General features: G+C 43.8%; 1 protein-coding gene across 2 annotated transcripts in view; it reads left to right on the forward strand.

The window, feature by feature from the left end:
- Window positions 1-464: 464 nt before the first annotated feature.
- Window positions 465-16,562, forward strand: part of LOC120540084 (C3a anaphylatoxin chemotactic receptor-like) — a 30,039-nt gene continuing 13,941 nt past the window's right edge. Inside the window, exons 1-2 of one of the 2 annotated variants that reach the window (XM_039770565.1) lie at window positions 465-1,086; window positions 10,591-12,611. In XM_039770565.1, the coding sequence (XP_039626499.1) occupies window positions 10,605-11,690 (1,086 nt within the window). In that variant the 5' untranslated portion in view covers window positions 465-1,086; window positions 10,591-10,604 and the 3' untranslated portion in view covers window positions 11,691-12,611. Of the gene's footprint in view, window positions 1,087-10,590; window positions 12,612-16,562 lie in introns of those variants that run through there. The other variant, XM_039770566.1, reaches the window with a different exon arrangement.

Genomic DNA, 16,562 nt, shown 5'->3' on the forward strand with positions numbered 1-16,562 from the left:
CTGAACTCCATTAAGCTGATTTGAAAGTGGCCTGAAGGACAGAGTGCTGTGGGTGAGAGGGCAAGGCTGTATCATGTCTAAGGGATGCCAATCTGATTTTTGTCCCACCTCTAAAATAGTATGATGGTTAACTTTAAATTAGATAGATACTTTATTAATCCCAAGGGGAAATTCACATACTCCAGCAGCAGCATACTGATAAAGAACAATATTAAATTAAAGAGTGATAACTATGAAAGTATAACAGACAATAATTTTGTATAATATTAACGTTTACCCCTAGGGTGGAATTGAACAGTCGCATAGTGTGGGGTCTCCTCAGTCTGTCTGGAGATGATCCTGTTCAGTGTGTTGGCGTGTGTCCTGTGATGAACTGGCACTCGGCCGAGAGCTGGACCCTGCTGCCTTGTTATCTTTCAGCCATCAATGAATCAATGGAGGTTTAAATGCCTGCAGACCTGCTGGGATCTCCCTGAGGCAAGGAAGTGTGCCCACATCAGCCCACGGAGCGCCACTCCACCAGAACAACTGAGCAGCAGTTCATTTACAGACTCCCAGCAATTCTACAGGCTGAAGTGACGCTTTCAATGAGCAAAGATGTCCTACTCATGAAAGTCTGCCATGGCACAGCCGCAAAAGCCTTTGGCCGCTCTGTCATAAATAAAAATCACCGCAGTCAAGTCGGGCAGCACCACGTCTGCGCTCCAGACGCACTGACGAGTTCTAGAAAAGCGCAGCTTTGAGGAAGTTTGACTTCGACAGCCTGCACAGCGGAGGCGCCTCATCATCCACAGCGAGGCACCTTCTTTGGGGGCAGCAGTCGCTGCCAGCTTGTCAGTTCAGTGGGCACCGGCACACGTCTCACATGCCGATCTTGTCATTTAAAGCTGTTACAGCACAGTCTGCCTTTTAAACTGTGAGCTTCCTCCTCTCCTTCAGAATTTTAACTTTCGTTTGGCTTTGCCTAAATCGTCAACTGAAGTTTGAAATACAAGGGTTTGGAGAAAAGAAAAAAAAGAAATCTCAGCTTGCTGGGTATGAAATTAAAAGACCCGCCATCAAGAAGAACTCCTCTGAAGACATAAGGTAAGGCAGCCATTCTTATAATAACGCTGATGGTGACAGTCACACAGCTGTGGAAAAAAATCAGTTGAGACGCATTTCAAATTCAACAAACAGAAACAACAGTCTTAATAAACTAAGTGGGCTGGGGGTTTGGGGGGCTTAGGGGTTAAGAGTCTGGACTTTTAATTCTAAGGCTGCCCATTTTATCATAAGGAAGCCACTTATTTGCCTGAGATGCAGCTGTAGAAAACAACATATCAATGACTTTAAAGGCACTATATAAAATAATGGGCAATAGTATGGCTGTTTGGGGATGATTTTTAATAAATATGTCTATAAATAATGCATTATATATTAAGTTAATGGTGTAGGCGAAGGAGACTTGAAATGTAAAGCTTTCTGTACTGTTAAAGTAAAATTAATTATATAGTGCCTTTCCTATCTATCTGTTTTTGTGTATAGAGCCTTTACATCTGTTTCTTTTGAACATAATGCCTTTCATATACATCTAAAATGTTAAAGTGCCTTTTCTATCCATCCATCCATTATCCAACCCGCTATATCCTAACACAGGGTCACAGGGGTCTGCTGGAGCCAATCCCAGCCAACACAGGGCGTAAGGCAGGAAAGAAACCCCGGGTAGGGCACCAGCCCACCGCAGGGCACACACACACACTAAGCACATACCAGGGACAATTTAGGATCGCCAATCCACCTCACCTGCATGTCTTTGGACTGTGGGAGGAAACCCACGCAGACACGGGGAGAACATGCAAAGTCCACGCAGGAAGGACCTGGGAAGTGAACCCAGGTCTGCGAGGCAGCAGCGCTACCCACTGTGCCACCGTGCTGCCCTTTTCTATCCATCTCTCTATTAATTATATAGTGCCTTTCCTATCTCTATCTATCTATCTATCTATGTGTATAAAGCCTTTACATCTTTTGTTTCTTTTGCATATACTGCCTTTCATATACATCTAAAATGTTAAAGTGCCTTTTGCATGTAGTCTCTTACCGTGCTTTTCCTATTAGCTAATTACCTGTACTATCTGTCTCTGCCATGAATTCATAAAGTATTCAGAGCCCTGCAGTTCAGCCCTGCACCATTTACTGTAGTTTAATTGTAATTGTAGATTTCATGTTCTATGGATAAATTTGTCATGTTTGCCCATTTAAATACACTTAACTCATAATGCCAAAGTGCAAACAAGTTTTCAGAAGGGTTAGCAAATTTATTAAACATCAAAAAGTGAAGTCTCTCATTCACAGAAGTACTCGGACTTTTTGTTCAGCGTGTTTGGGCAGCAGTTCCAGCTTTGCGTCTTCTCGGGGAGTCTCTACGAGTTTTGCACACCTGGATTTGAGCCGCTGATCCCATTTTTTTAGTCCCGGTGCGCCGCCTTTCATGAGCAGTTGTGTAGTCTGACATCCCCAGCCAGGCTGTCACTCACTTGAACAAAAGGGGCGGACTCTCTATGTGCCTGAGCGCTGACAACCAATGAGAACTCGGCTAGCATTACAATGCAAAGAATGCAGCGATGAGGAGTAAGGAGTGCGAGTGTTTGGGCCTCACAAACACAAGAGAAGCTTGTCTGTCTGATGTTTCGTGTTTTATGTACTAAGACAGAATGAAAAAAAAAGAAAAATAAAAGGGGAGGCCAGAGATTACAATCAAACTGTCCATACCAGAAAATCATTTGTACAGCACCGGCTCTGTCAGGCAGCACTTTATTAGCTGTCAGGAAAAGGAGTGAGCTTGTGAAGAGTAAAGAAATAAAAAAAAAAGAAAAAAAAAAAGGCTTGCTAAATCAAGCAATGCGAGAAGGAAAACGACTGACTGATTGAGAAACTGGAAGAAAAACCACAGCTGCAGGGGTCCCTGAGACAAGCTGAAGACACCCACTGGCTGGGTCAGCTCTGCTAATTCACAAAATGTCTGAAACAGAAACAGATGGAGTTTTCCTCTTTTGGCTGTACTGTGGTTCTCTTCTGTGATTTCTGTTGGCTAAAATTGGAAAAGACAGAGAAAACAAAATCCGGATATCATGAAACCACGAGCATTAAGATAACGTTGGGATCTGATATCCTGTTACTAGGTTATTGTGTGCTATTATTTATACAGCTTTAGGTAAACCTGAGCGCTTATCACCACAGCAAACTGGGCGTCTGTTGAACAGGAAGTCATTATAAATGGGGAAAAAGAGCTCGGCAGATTGTGCCGTGTAAACGAAGGATAACATGCAAGCAAATCATCATAATCAAAGACAAAACGTACTGATGTTTAGGCAGCACACAATGCAATTAAATCCAAATAAATGGCATAGTGAGCTACGACACCCGATTGCAGAAATACTCAAAATGACAGCACATACACAAAGTGCCCATTTGTTACCCATCTGCCTAACATGGATAAGCAGGTAGAGAGGTGCCATATAATAGATAGCATGCAGCTAAAGAGAGAGACAGAGATGATGTGAAAGGCGCTATATAATATTTAGACAGAGAGAGAGATGATGTGAAAGGCGCTATATAATATATAGACAGAGAGAGATGATGTGAAAGGCGCTATATAATATATAGACAGAGAGAGAGAGATGATGTGAAAGGCGCTATATAATATATAGACAGAGAGAGAGATGATGTGAAAGGCGCTATATAATATATAGACAGAGAGAGAGATGATGTGAAAGGCGCTATATAATATACAGACAGAGAGAGAGATGATGTGAAAGGCGCTATATAATAGACAGATTGATAGGAAGATCTTTATTTGTCTCCTACTAAAACAAAACACAAGAGCACTCCCTGCCCCAACCACAAATAACCACAAGAATGATGGCTAACGATAAGAGCGAAGGCCCAGTGAGGTGCTATACTGGCGTATTGTCACAGGTATAAAGGAGTCCCAGAAGTTTCTTGACACACATCTGCTGCCAGAAGGTCCTCGATGTTGGTGTGTCAGAGACGGGAAATGCAGCATCGGTCAAAATGGCCCTCGGTTTTGAGTTGAGCCTCTGCTACCTCCAGTCGGTCCAAAGAAGGTTGTCCCCTTTCTGTGCCTGCCTTCCAAATCAGCTTGTTGATTTAATGGGCCTCGCTTAAAGTGATACCAGTCCAATACACCATCTGTTGGAAAGACCAATGCAGTGCATGTTTCTGTCATATGCTATTTGTTATTGGATTTGTAAATGCAGTACTAAAGTTCATGCTATCTATCTTTTGAGATGATTAAAATTATTTTTATTAATACACATGTCTGTGATGCACCATCTGTTGAAATGACTAATGTAATGCATTTTATTACAACAGATGTCTGTGAGGGCGGCACGGTGGCGCAGTGGTAGCGCTGCTGCCTCGCAGTTAGGAGACCCGGGTTTGCTTCCCAGGTCTTCCCTGCGAGGAGTTTGCTTATTCTCTCTGGGCGCTCCGGTTTCCTTCCACAGTCCAAAGACATGCAGGTTAGGTGGATTGGCGTGTGTGGGTGTGCTTGTGTGTGTCCTGCGGTGGGTTGGCACCCTGCCCAGGACTGGTTCCTGCCTTGTGCCCTGTGTTGGCTGGGATTGGCTCCAGCAGACCCCCGTGATCCTGTGTTCGGATTCAGCGGGTTAGAAAATGGATGGATAAATGGATGGCAATGTCTGTGATGCACCATCTGTTGGAATGACAGAGACATTAGCAACCAGATGGACACACAGCTACACAGACACCTAGACACTCAACCTTTTATGAAGGTGGCTTGTGGTCATGTATACAGAGTGCAGGAAAATGATGTTGTATTGGATGCAGATTTATAAGATAGATTTATAAGTAGATAGGAAAGACATCATATACTAGATAAAAAGATATGAAAGGCACTATATACTAGATAGACACAGAGACAGATATGAATTGTATTGTGAGTGAGGACAACAACTGAATATTTAAAGATAACAATGTAGCTTATGTTGTTCTCCTGTACAAAAGGAAATCTGTGCAAAATTTGGAGAGGATTTGCATACCAAGTCCATTCAGCTTTATGCCTTTGGGATTACATATACAAACAGACAAGGCACTCTACAGGACAGAGAGGCAAATATGAAAGGCTCTGTATTATAGATAGATGTGAAAGGCACTATATAAAGACTCCTTTACAAGGGTATATGATCAACAGATAGATTAATATATATAATCAGATACATACAACTGCACCTTACACCGCAGATTGAATGAAAGGCGCTATATCTATGGTAGACACTTATAACTGAATTGTATGCCGACAGACCACTCATGAAAGGCATTGTATGGCAGACTCCAGGACTATCTCAGGACTGTATGGGGGCCCCTATCGAGCCCCCTAGGTGAGCTGGTTGATGCCATGGCGTTACATAATAATGAGAGAGAGGACAATGGAGAGCCATCACAAAGCAACACGCAGCATTAAAAGAGAATTGTCACTTTCATTTGTTTGCCTCCTTCTTACTAATTTACTTCAGTTGCTTACACACATGGCTTTATTTTTCTGTAGTTTTCGACCCCACATGGGCACTGAGCTTTGAAAAAACCACATTTTGTATTTGACTGCTAAATACAGCCGGCCAGACATGTTCTTTGATGCCACATATTTGACAGCAGGCTAAGTGGTGGTTGACACTTGCTAACACAACAAACCGTGCCCTATTAAGGAGGAGATCAGTAAATATCGGGTGGCACGCTGGCACAATGGTTATTGCTGCTGCCTCACAGCTTCATGGACTTGGACTCATTTGCTGGGCTCTGCCTGTGGCCGTGTGTGTTTTCTCTTATATTTCCAAGACATGCGGGTTAGGATGAATGGGTGACCCTGGATTGCCCCTTGTGTACATGGAGGGTCTACCATTCCATCCAGAGTTTGTGCCTACCTCACACTTGGCACTATTGGGGTCAGCTCTGATGCTCTGAAATGGTAAAGTTGGTTTTGTGGGATCAGCAAACAACCGCAGACAGTTTAAGACTGATGGGTGACTCGAAGCTGGCCAGGTGGGACTGAGTGTGCCCTCCGGGGTCGTCGTGCCTGCTGAGGCTCCCAGACTACTTTCTTAAGCAGGTCCTCAGAACAAATCGATGGATGAATCCATGTGCATTATCTCCAGTCATTGATCCGTCTAATGAAATGAGAAGGCCACCAAAGGCCTTGAGGCCCAGCAGTTGGCAGCCATCCATAACCCGGGGTGGGGGATATGTTGGCATTTGAACATGTGAGGGCCACAAAACCCCCCTACTGAGCTTCTTGCAGACACCTCTGCTCCTCAACATGTCTTCTTTCTGCAGCACCACCCTGATGCACCCGGCACTCTCGTCTCTGAAAATCTCTCATTCTGCTTCTGCTGCCTGCGTCGGTGACAACTCTTGCTTTTTCTGTAGAAGAGACGCTTCCTGTGTTAGTTGTAAAAATATTCTTTCCTGTGATAGCAGATGATCTAATTCAACAAGACAACAACCATGACACCAGCCATCCAGCACAAATAAGGATCAGGTCACGCAGTACGATGACAGTCATACTCGCTGGTCTCCTCAGAACAGCCACGTTAACACAAAATTAAGGAAGACGCCAGAAGTATACAACATCCTGTACAAGAGGCATATACAGTCACATACAAGACATGCTTGCAGGTATATGCTGTATATATCTATATATGTTGCAGTCAAATGGGAGTAAAACCTGAGTTCAAAGATGAGATGCTGGGTCACAACCAGCTTTGTCCCATTTCATTCTTTCAACAAAAAAACAAAACAAATGCGTGATGGTGCAACAAAACTGAAAATGTAGGCAGGAGCCCCCGTCCAGTAATGTTGTTACTCCATTCAGTGGGTCTTGTGGAGTTCCATCTGTGAGGCTGGGTCACCTCAAAGTGAGACGCCACCTTCTGGGGATGCCCAGCTTTATAGAACCTGCCCCAGAAGGGGGCAGAGTCAGTTGCCCTCACTGGGCATCTTTCTGGAGTTGTGTATATAGAAACAGTGCCCCCTCTCACTTCAGGGTGGTACTGCATACCTCAGCAGAAGCCCACAAGTCGACCCACTGACACTCATGCATGACACTATCCACCTTAATAAAGGGATAAATGTCTGTGTATCGGTCAGGTTGCTGTGTCATTCCAACAGCTGGCGCATCAAAAGCATTTTTGGTAATAAAATGCATTACATTCGTCATTCCAACAGATGGCACACGACAGACATTAACACAGCATTTACGAATCCCATACCAAATGCCATATAACAGACATATGTATTGCCTTTGAGGAATGACAAATGTAATGCATTTTATTTCTGAAAGTGTTTGTGATGTGCCACCTGTTGGAATGACAAAGTGCAATGCATTTTATTTTTAAAAACGTTTGTGATTTGCCACCTGTTGGAATGATAAATGCTGTGCACATTATTACTACAAACGTTTGTGATGCATCATCAATTGAAATGGAAAATGTGGTGCATTTTATGTCTACAAACATTTGTGATGCACCATCTGTTGGAATGACAAATGTAATGCTTTTTATTTCTCCAAACGTGTGTAATATGCCATTTGTTGTAATGACAAATACAATGATCGAAATGACAAATGCAATGCATTTTTTCTAAAAAAAAAAATTGTGATGCACCATCTGTTGGAATGGAAAAAGCAGAGCGTTGAATTTTACATTTCAGCTGTCTTAAATGGGTAGGACAGCTTGTGTATGCTGTATAAATAAATTGACACAGTGGATTCAGAAAACATTCATCCCCAAAGATGGACTGCTGATGCTGAGTGGTGATGTTAGATTAGCCCCCTAAGTGTGTCTGTCAGCTGCTGGATGGAGTGATGACTCATTTCTGTCTTGCCTAGTGAGGCTGCCTCTGTGGTTTCGGCTCATGCCTTTTTATTTCTTTCTGAAGTTTTCCTTCTCTTTATCTTATGTTTGATTTGCAGGGGTGAAGTTTGCATGCTCTCCCTTTGCATGGTGACTTTTTTTTCTTCAATGTGTGCATGAGTGGGCATTTCAATGGACTGGCACCCTCTGCAGGCCTGTTTTGTGCCTCACACCCAGCAGAATGATGTGTCCACATGCCCAGAGATGGTCACCTGAGGTTGACTGCTGACACTAAGCTGTCCCCGTTGAGTGAGCAGGCCCAGTAATGGGATGGTGTATTCCCTACATTGTGTCCAAACTTACAGATTAGGCTGATTGGTGACACCAGGTTAGCTCCATGCCAGGGGGGGTGTCAGAGTGGGCATTGTGATGGACTTTACTGTCTCCTGCCTTTGCTGCTAAGATGAGCTCTTTTGACCCTTAGCATCTTGGAAATTGCTGTTCTCTTCTCTATTCATCCATCTTGTCCATTTTCTGATGCTTAACTGGGTTGTGGAGGCAGCGGTCTGAGCTCAGATGTCCCTTTTCCCTGTCGCCTCCTCCAACTCTTCTGGTCGATACCAGAAGGTGCCCCATGCCAGCAGAGAGATATCATCTCTTCATCATGTCCTGGGTCTCCCCTGAGTCAGACATGCCTGACACTCTGCCTCATGGAGGCGTCCCAATCAGATGCCTGAACCACTTCAACTGGTGGGAGGGTCGGGGGTCCACATGTCTATTTTGAGCCCCTCACCCCATCTCTAAAGCTGAGCCCAGGCACCCTGCTTATTTACGAAGCTTGCATCCACAGTCGAGCTCTAATGGTCACAATCCACTGCTCATGGCTGAGCCCCCCTTGTGATCCTGTAAAGAACCCTCAGTACATAATTAAATATAGAGAATGGACCCCAAACACTAAATGATTGGATGGAACCTGCAGTCAGACAGAAAATAAATTAAAGCCTCAGCCGTAACTTAAACAAATAAGAACACAAACACAAAGGTGAACTGCTAAACCGAAACCAAGTCAAGCGATCCCAGTAATGGCAGCTCAACATTTCAACCTTTACTACAAATTCCTCTTGGGGGCACCACGCCATCATCAGAATGGCACAGTCCAGCTGCAAATTAGGGAAATTTTGACAGTTCCAAAGTTTTCATCCACATATCTAAGTGGGGCTTGGAGTGAGTGATGCTTGCTAATCTTGATGGGTTTGATTCTTCATGACCTCAACTGAGAAAATTGCAGTATGGCGGCTCCTCGGTGCCCTGCGGGGTCTGCCAGTCATTTTTTTGGTTTGCTAAGTAAAGATGTTTCCATCCATCATTATCCAACCTGCTATATCCTAACTACAGGGTACAGGGCCACGAGGGTCTGCTGGAGCCAATCCCAGCCAACACATGGCACAAGGCAGGAAACAAACTCCGGGCAGGGTGCCAGCCCACCGCAGAACTAAAGATGTTTTCTGTAATTAAATTAAGGAAACGAAAATTATTTTTTATATTGCAGCCTACTTTCAATGTGGAAACTTTAATTCAATCAAAATAACAGTTGTGTGTGTGTGTGTGTGTGTGTGTGAGAGAGAGAGCAGGCATTACAATGAACTGGCACCCCATAGACTGAGGTCAGCCCCCTGAGCCAGACTGAACTGGTTTGAGGTGTCCTGTAAAACCGGGAATTTAAAATGTAAACTCCTCGCTCAGGGTGGGCACCAGAAGTGGCCGTTGGTGTTGGGGGTAGTAACAGTTTACATTTCAAGCAAAAACTTTCATTTTTATACTTAAACTGAATAAAACAAATATATCCTTTAAAATGTGCAGGGAAAAGTGGTGACGGATTAACGCAGGGCCTTTGAGTCTTCACCACCTTGGCAGTTCCTCCCAATGAATTGACTTTGGATTTTTTGATCAACAGAACAAGACCCTTTAAGGTCAAAGTGTAAGCAGACGTCTTCCAAGTGGTCAAAATTAACGACAAATAGAAAATCCTAAATAACTGATGCTGTAAGAGTAGAGTGTATGTAATGCCCCCGTGCCCACAGCTAATGGGCATCAGCCACTTTTTGAGGCATCTCGTAATTCACGAGCCAAGATGGAGTAGGGCCGGTGAGGAGACGACGACGACGAGGATTTGGTGCAAAGTGCCACAAAAACTAAAGTGCTGCTGTTCAATGAGAGAGCGAGAAGGTTTGTGGCACCAAAGTGACCCCGAAAAGATTACTGAAAGAAAAACAAAATGCAAACTAAAACATGAGAAAGTCTTCTCTGTGCAATCCTGTTACAAGACGGACAGAACATGGCGGTGGGTCGGGTTTCCGGCCCGCTTCTTCAAATTTTCATTGGCCTGTCGGGTAAACCTAAGCCTAATAGTCGTTAATGAAGGGCGTCAATGGATGCCAACCCTGCCCGCTGCGCCCTGTGCCCAGGCCTGAGTGTTTGTTCCAGTGATCTATCCACTAAGTTGACCCTTCCTAATCTCATATTTGGGTGCCGGACCCCCTCACATCCACAGGCCTAATTTCTTAACCTACACTCCCCGAAGAGAAACCCCAAGGACACCAGGAGGCCTCTGAGCTGAAGGTACACGTGAACCGTTTCTCCAACTCCGTACTTTTTGTTATTTGCTGCTGACGTCTGACCGCCTGCCCACCCCGATTGATTCCTTTTTTTGTTTTTTTTAAAGACAGCCCGATTGTCATGGTGGACTCTTACAATTCGACTGTTGCAGAGCCCGGTGGTTTGACCACAGAGGTGCCCGATGGTGACATAGAAGAGGACATCAACTTAGACTCCTTAAATATCATCTCCATTGTTCTTTACAGCCTCACTTTCGTGTTGGGCTCACTTGGCAATGGCCTCATCATCTGGGTCACCGGCTTCAGGATGAAGAAGACGAGCAACACGGTGTGGTTCCTCAACCTGGCCATCGCCGACTTCGTCTTCACTTTGTTCCTCCCTTTCAGCATCGTCTACACGGCACTGGTTTTTCACTGGCCCTTTGGCAGATTCTGGTGCAAACTCAACAGCACCATCATGGTCCTGAATTTGTACAGCAGCGTCTTCCTGCTAACTGCCATCAGCTTTGACCGCTGCCTGTCTGTTCTGGCTGCCGTTTGGGCGCACAATCACCGCAATGTCACGAAAATCTGGAAGGCCTGCCTGCTTCTGTGGCTTGTGGCTGGGATTATGAGTGCTCCTTATTTTTATTTCCGGGAAATAGAAACTGAGGGAAATTCAACAAAGTGCTTTAACAAAGTAACGAGCGGGCAGCACCAGGCTCTGACCATCACGCGCTTCATCTTTGGCTTCCTCATCCCCTTTATGGTCATCATTACTTGTTACAGCATCATCCTCTGGAAATACAGCAAAATCCGATATAATAAACTATTTAGGGTGACGGTGGCCGTCATCATAACATTTTTCTTATGTTGGACTCCCTTCCATATCTTCCAGCTCTTAGAATTAAAAGTCCATGGTGACCACAGCCCCGACCTTCATCACTTGCTCTCCCTGGGAATTCCCATCTCCACCAGCCTCACTTTCCTGAACAGCTGCATGAACCCCCTGCTGTATGTCTGCATGTGCCGGGAATTCCGGCCGATTCTGAGGAGTACCAGCCTGCTGATGTTTGAGAAGACATTTTGGGAGGATCCCATTATCGCACCGCTGACACCATTAGCCACAGCCTGTAATATGGGAAAAGAGCAAACGAGTGCGATGAACCTGGAAATAAAGACGTCAGCCGCCGACCTCGCAGCCAACGCTCCAGATATTCACCAATGATGAGCAATTTCTACGTGAAAATAGAGAAGCGTTAAACTTGAGAGCGGTAGACTCTGGATTTTGAATTAATGAGTGCAAAATGTGACCTTCTGAAGCAAAAAAAAAAAAGTTATTATGATTGGCTTCCTTTGTTTTGAATTTTTACGCATTTCAGCGACTGCCATCCACCTCCAGTCAACTTTTAATGTACCCGTGAAGACCGTTGAAGAATAAGGCCGACGCGAATCTAACAATCAGTCAATCGATCAATTAATCAATCAACCCAGCCCCCCATCCACCAGTCATCCAGCCTGAGCATCAAAGCAATCGATAAGTTAATTATTCATTCAATACGGCAGCTGATCAGTTAATCAGCCAATCAATTAACCAGATAACCAATGAATCATCCAGCCAACCAATCAACTAACCATCCAGACCGTCAACCCACCCATTAATTAACCCACCAGTCAAACGACAAAGCAATCGAATGTTCATTTAATTAATCACTCAGTAGATCAGCCATCCAATTAATCAATCAATTAACCACAAAACCAATGAAACGTCCAATTAACCAGCCAGCCAATAAATGAACTAACCAGACAATCAATACTCCTGTCAGCCAACCAAACAATCAATCAGTCACTCATTAACATTATGCTGACCAGACAGAAAATACGGGGGGCAATACATCCAGTTTAATAACTGAAAGATAGCAACACTTCCCATCTTTAACAGGCCGAAAAATCTGAGTTTGTTGTGGGCTCCCAAGCCACCCATAAGACCAGTTGATTGCTTCATTAAAATGTTGGGTCCCAGTTTGAGACTTTGACAAACTGGTCATCCTAGTTAACCCCCTTTTTTACTTTCTTGTACAGGGAAAGTATTGTATCTGTCCAAAAAGTCGACCTCAAGATTTTAATGCATCTCACCGTTTTAGACCTTGCTGAGTCCGAAAATACAATTTTTGGAATTATATCTGTGTTTGGGGTGGTGCAGTGGGTAGCGCAGCTGCCTCACAGTTAGGAGACCCAGGTTCACTTCCCGGGTCCTCCCTGCGTCTGTGTGGGTTTCCTCCCACAGTCCAAAGACATGCAGGTTAGGTGGATTGGTGATCCTAAATTGGCCCAAGTGTGTGCTTGGTATGTGGGTGTGTGTGCCCTGCGGTGGGCTGGCGGCCTGCCCGGGGTTTATCTCCTGCCTTGTGCACTGTGTTGGCTGGGATTGGCTCCAGCAGACCCCTGTGACCATATAATTAGGAAATAATGGGTTGGATGGAATGATATCTGTGTGTGAATATGATAACTTGAGTACGCCATCACTTGGGTCAACCAAATTTTCCATACAAGTACAGTATTTGGTACAAAACGTAGATTTCTATCAACTTTGATCTATTTCTGGTAACCGGAAGTGACGCTTTACCTTTTATTAGATGTAAACATTTAAATGGAGAATCCAGTCGGAACAGCTGAGGTTAGTGGGACTCCGCAGGAGTGTAAGCAGACCTGATGGTGATCTAGCGCCACCCCAAGGTTGCTTTCTGCCTTGTATCCAATTTGGCCAGTGGACCCTGTCCTGCTACATCATTGTAATGATAACAGAAGGATCAGAATATAAATGGATAAACTGTGAGCCATCATGGTGATGACATAAAAAAAATGAAATACATATCTCTCTATTATAAAAGGAAATCCTGAGACGAGACTTTTTCGAAGAGATAATTTCAAGTCCCGTGAGACAAGACTTTGGCCATGAGATTTCAAGTCCCGCCCTCCTCTCAAACCACGCCCAGTGCCCTCGCACCGCTCATTGGTGTGAATGCTTTTGTCAGACTCACTCAGTGCCTGCGCTCTCAGCTCTGATAAATTTTAACGTTTTCCTCACTTTAAGTTCCCAATTAAAGAAGACGTATTATGTCTAGATCTTATCGACGAATTTCATCACGAAGGGTTATCGACAGAAAAAATGAGTACACAGGCAATCCTAGCATTGAGAAACAATGAAGTCGTGAAATTTGTCCATCGGTTACACGGCAGATTGGTTAAATGCGTATCAATAGACTCTGCTGAAGCAGTCGGTGGTGATGGTGCGGAAGATGAAAACATCAACTTACAATATCACGAAGAATATCGACAACCGTTAACACCGTCAGGTCTTCCACCACATGAATTAGTGTAGAAAGAAGGACGTATCCAAGAAAAGTAATGTAGTCCATCTTCAGGGATAACATTGGACAACAAAGGAGTTCTTGATATGCGATTTATATTAAAACGTTTACAGTTTCCCGTTAGGATAGCTTTTGTAAAGACAATTAACAAATCACAGGGTCAAACAATCGAAAACGTTTGTTTATTTATTAGAGAGAAAGAAACGAAATTCACTCACGTTGTCACAATGAAAGTCCAAACACGGAATCAAAATTCGATATGATATTGACGAAAAGTTCATTCAAAAAATTGTTTTTACTGAAGTTTAACAGTAAAAGTGTAAGTTTAAAAAGTATTAACTTCAAATCCAAACAGAACAAAATTGTATTACGCAACAAATAACTCAACGCAACATGAAACATAATTTACATTCAACTTATTACATTTTACTATTTTTTACTCTGGTTAATTACTCGCTGTAATGTAAAACAGTTAATTGTATTATGCATATGTAACAATTCCCATGAAAATAACAATCTTTTAAATTGTGCAACCGCGTCCCCATACGTGAGCGACAGAACCGCGAAGAGGCCCGGGTTTGGCAAGCAAAGCAAGGAGGGGGCAAAGTCCCCTAGTCAATAAAAATAGTCGCAGGTAATCTTTTGTTTTAGAGAGGCATATAAGGCATCGGACACGTGAATACGTCTATCCAAACCACCTCATACATGACAGGGGTGCCATTAAATAACTCCGCCACCCTCTGCCGCAATATCCATCCATCCCATTAGGGGGCGACACTGCCTATGAAAAACGATTGAGGGGAGCCCGTTATTAAATATTAGTACTGTATTTTAATTGTATAACTAATTGTAGAAATTTGGGTGCAGCATCATTGGAAGTATTTGTTATTTATTGAGTCTCTCCCACGGTCTATAGGTGTGCCACACTCTGACGCAGTATCCATTCACTCCACTAGGGGGCCACGCTGCCTTTCAAATAGGTACTTGTGAATCTGCTCTAAAATCTTAATACTTACGAGACATGAAGGATTTACAGCCGTCAGCAGAAATAAAAGCCGCTCACATTTCATTTATTGAATGCCCTGTAGCCATGAGTTGGATCGAGTTGAGTGATGTCATGTTTTATTTTATCATATTACAAAAGTTCATTTTTGTGATAATTCACAGTTCCCCATAAACTGATGCAAATGATTCTGATAATAACGTTTCCTGTCTGTGCCACTGATGTGTGTGATGTTAACTAAATAAACCTTATCCAGTTTAGGCCTCAGTTTGTCTTCTGTGTCTTGATGTTAAAATGCAAATATTTTTGAATGTTCTGTAAATCTGGTTTTATTAAAAGCAAATACGTATTTCTTCTACGAGGTCTTTTAAAAAGAAGCTGAACTTCTTAAATAGGGTGCCAGTGAGCCAACACAGCAGACGCGCCGTAGCGGTGACCTGGACTATTAAAATCCCGACATTGCACAGCCACGCCATGTCAATTAGCCATCAAGTACACACAGCAGAGTGAACTTGTCTCCTGTGCCGTGTCACGCATGTGCGTCTGTGGACCGCCCACCTGGGTCTGGTGAGGTAAGCAGTTCCATCCCAGAATGAGAGGGGGCACTGACGCTGACATTATTGCTTCCTTCCTCCTCTGCAGCTAAGAAAAGGTGTCCAAGCAGAAAGACTGACTCCGCCCCACCGCTAAGAGAAAGCTCCACCCCCTTCAGGTCTCCGGGTATTCAGATACCCAGCTGAGACTCGAGGAGGACACAGCTCCTGTACGCTTGGCCAGAGTGCCGAGTCGATGTGGACTCGCTGGACACTCACGGGGCTCGTTTAGCCAGCCTGGCTAATTTGGTGGTCTCACAGGCTGTTAGGTTCACATTTTCAGTACTAGCACTCTTGCTTCCAGATTTGCAGGAGAAAATGCTTGGAAGCATTGCCATTTGTTTCAGCCATGTGCCTGCTGTTGTCGGTTTTAAACCTGAGCTTACGTGACCCACTTTGGCTTGACGTTGTTAGTCACAAGTGAATGTCGATAATCCCGCCGTTCAAGTATGCAGCCGTTCACTAAGTGACAGGGCGTAGGTGCAGATTTAAGGGGTAGAAGACGATCAGAAGTTGTGAAAGACACTTCACTTCCAGAAGTTTTACTTTTGATGCATCTGCTCAGAAATTCTCTACCCCACACAAACCCGGGACCTTGAAATGAAGCAGTAAACCTGTGTGCTGCAGGAGAAGCTTCGTTAAGTCAGCTGCCAATGAGACTGAGAACTTGAGAAAAAGACCCTGGGACAAAGGTGGCACTCAATCAGCCAAACAGCCTGCTCCACTCTGCTTATGGTTGTTGATATTACAGTAAAATTAACAAAACATAATAGATAGATATGAAAGGCACTATATAAGTAGTAGATGGATACATGATGGCATGTCACCATAAGATAGATATAAAAGACACTATATAATTAGTAGGTAGATTGGCGGTGGCATAGCTCCATAGGATAGATATGAAAGGCACTATATAATTAGATGATCGGGTGATGGCATGGCTCCATAAGATAGATAGATATGAAAGGCACTATATAATTAGTAGATGGATACATGATGGCATGGCTCCATAAGATAGATATGAAAGGCACTATATAATTAGTAGATGGATGGGTGGTGGCATTTCACTATAAGATAGATACAAAAGGCACTATATAATTAGTAGATGGGTGGGTGATACCATGGCACCATAA

The sequence above is a fragment of the Polypterus senegalus genome, chromosome 12 (assembly GCF_016835505.1).
Source record: "Polypterus senegalus isolate Bchr_013 chromosome 12, ASM1683550v1, whole genome shotgun sequence".
NCBI lineage: Eukaryota > Metazoa > Chordata > Cladistia > Polypteriformes > Polypteridae > Polypterus > Polypterus senegalus.